Here is a 3,076-nt window from a genome sequence, read left to right on the forward strand (position 1 = left end):
AGTACTAACTTTCCTCTCTCTCACTCTCAGAACAAGACTGAAGCAATTCATCATACTGCTGTCTTACAGTACTAACTTTCCTCTCTCTCACTCTCAGAACAAGACTGAAGCAATTCATCATACTGCTGTCTTACAGTACTAACTTTCCTCTCTCTCACTCTCAGAACAAGACTGAAGCAATATTTCTACTCAAAGCTTCCCACCTGGAGGGAACTCTCTTGCACCAGTAGAAAGGACATTTGAGCTCTCCGCACTCCAAGCAGTGGTCGTACATAGACAGAAGCAAGTCTTTCTGCTCCTCGTCCAACTGCCCCAAGTGCGGGTTCTCGAGGACTTTTAGGCGACCTTTGATCTGACCACAAATAGAAAGAGTAAAACGAGTTCTGTGTCCGTGCAGTTTATGAATTTTAAAAAATGGAAAGTGCCTGGCTTCTGACAGATCCCATGTCCTGATCAGCCTAATTAGCAAAACAATTATTATGATAATAAGCCTCCCTCTCCCATCTATGCCTAGTCTTTATCAGCCTTCTTTTTCTTTTTTTTTTTAAAGTTTTAGTAGATTTTACGGCGCTAACAACTGCATTAGGTCATATGAGCGCCAAGGGGTGGATGTCGACAGAGAAGTCCTTACAGGGAATCAGGCTTACTCTGCTCACCTCTCTAGCTTCAACAGCACAAAGTCTGCTTCGACTATCAAGGCACCCCGGAAATAGTGGGTCACAAGAGAGTGACAAACATACAAAAGAAGTAGAGGAAAATGACGATAGTAAGGATTAAGGATTAGGAAAGAAAAAGTAGCAGTTCCCTGTTGTAGTTCAGACACAGTTATGAGCATGACATTGTTGGATCAGCCCATTTACAATTCTACTGTGTATTAGAACGAGAAATGTCCCCCCTTTGGGAATGGCCTAAAGACACTTCAGTCAGTGGCACCGCCCTGCTGGGTAATGATGGTTCAAACATGGGCCGGTCGCACAATAACCCAGTATGATGCCAACTGAGCTAACTGTTCACTTGCATCTGACCGAGAAGAAACAAGAATAAAATGAAATTGTTCTGTTCAATCTTCTCAGATCTTTGCATACGGGTCAAAATTGGATGACCAACAGAATACAAAAGCCCACTCATAAATGTCACTTGAAACTGAGGTTTTGACACATTTTCTTTGATGTTAACCTAAAGCAGGTAAGAAAAAGGGGGGATTTAAAAGATACACCTGAAACATTTCAAAGTTTACACAGTTTACACAAGACCATACTTCTACACCACCAATGAAACATAAATCAAGAGACAGGGTGAGTGCTTTTCCAGACTCACTTGGAGACATCTAGACAGCTGTGGGATGAAATCAACAAGCTTACACTGATATGTGGGGGCAGGGTGGAGTCACTGTCTCAAAATGAGCAATTTGATGGCATGGTTACCGTAAGTCATTTATTTCAGTGATTGTGTGTGTGTATCCAAAGAGTGGTTTTTAATATAGGGCCCAAATAGAAAAACTTTTTAATTACTGGATCAAGATCTTTTTTATAATATTTTCGTTTGGTCTCTTGTTTGTTTTAGTAGAAGTTTTACGGCGCTCGCAACTGCATAAGGTCATATGAGGGCCAGAAGATTAGAGGTGTTACAAGAGAGCAACAAACATAAAAAAGAAGGAGGGGAGATAAGGACGACCCGCCAACAACCCAGGTTTGGTCTCTGACCAGCAGAACTGCCATGTAAAATTTCCAGGGCATTGATAAAAATGTGTGTGTGCCTGAATAAAAGGTACCAAAAGTTGGATTTTGACATTATGAGTTAAGGGTTGTACCTTGTAGGAAATTTACTACTGAACACAGCCTTTGTTTACTTTTTGGAGACATCTCAAGTAGTTTTTTAGATATTGCACATTTCGCAAGGTAGGGTATAAAGATATAATCTTGAGAAAATTAGCTTTTAAGTTTAGAACACATACAAGCTTGAAAAAAACGATGATTCAAATTTTCAAATGTATTTATACATGGAAAATTCATTTTAAATATGGCATTCAGCTGATATCAATATGATGATTACGATTCAATGGTACAACATAGCAGGGAAGAGAAAACGGGCTTTAAAAATATATTTTAACACCTTTTAAAAGCAGGTTTCTTTAATTTGTTTTGAATATCCTACCCTAAAAATAATTCAAAATAAAATATTAAAAAGTTAAATCAATGTAAACCCTTTTAACACATTGTTAAAAAAATGGTGAAACTATCATTTTTTAATGGAAACACATTTTTATTTTTAAAAAGTGAATTTCTGTCATTATCATCCCGCAGCTCAAAACAGTCTGTGGCGACTTCTGGTACCTCTCTCCAGGAACACACGCACAAATTAATAAATGAGCTAGAATTTTTTTTAAGTGGACAGACGAAAGTGAACACGCTATAGCAGCACACACAACTCATCAACTCCCAGAGAGCATCTGTGAGAGTTTTTATAGTTTTAGTAGGTGCTTTACGGCACTTGCAACACAATAAGGTCATTTAAGTGTGCCGAAGATTAGAGGTGTTACAAGAGAGTAACAAACACAAAAAAGAAGGAGGGGAGATAAAGACAATTGACGTTTGATAGGAAAGAAGAAGCACACCATCACACCAGAGCATCCGCCAACCACTCACTACCTGTGAGAGAGTGATGTGGGCCGCTTACCTCCTGGCACGACTTATCGACACACACGATGTCCTCACAGCGCTTCGTCCGATTCAGTTTGCCGGAAATGTTCATATTCAGAGTGTACAGACCCGCTGGATAGCCTGACGATAAACAAGTAACAGAGACCAGTGGATATAATAATAATAATAATAATAATGGATTGCATTTATACAGTACATATTGACTTATATGCAATGCTCTATGCGCTTAACATGAAACATATTATGGAATTACAAATCAATTTTATAGGCACATAGTATTAAATACGCCTGCAAACAATACTCACGCACGCACGCACCCACCCACACACACTTTACTTTACTTTACTTTTCCGATCCAGCGGCCATTTGGGTTCTAGCCCTTCGGTCTGTCGATATGGCAAAGAATTGACAGGTTT

At 39.2% G+C, this 3,076-nt stretch overlaps 1 protein-coding gene across 1 annotated transcript in view; it reads right to left on the bottom strand.

Annotated features, from left to right (window-relative positions):
- The window catches only part of LOC101845767, a gene marked incomplete in the record, with an annotated part of 39,874 nt that overhangs the window by 18,261 nt on the left and 18,537 nt on the right, over window positions 1-3,076 (bottom strand). Inside the window, 2 exon segments of the mRNA XM_005096589.3 lie at window positions 204-352; window positions 2,677-2,780. Of these exon segments, the coding sequence (XP_005096646.2) occupies window positions 204-352; window positions 2,677-2,780 (253 nt within the window).

This window comes from Aplysia californica, unplaced genomic scaffold (genome assembly GCF_000002075.1).
Source record: "Aplysia californica isolate F4 #8 unplaced genomic scaffold, AplCal3.0 scaffold00132, whole genome shotgun sequence".
In the NCBI taxonomy this organism is placed as follows: Eukaryota; Metazoa; Mollusca; class Gastropoda; order Aplysiida; family Aplysiidae; genus Aplysia; species Aplysia californica.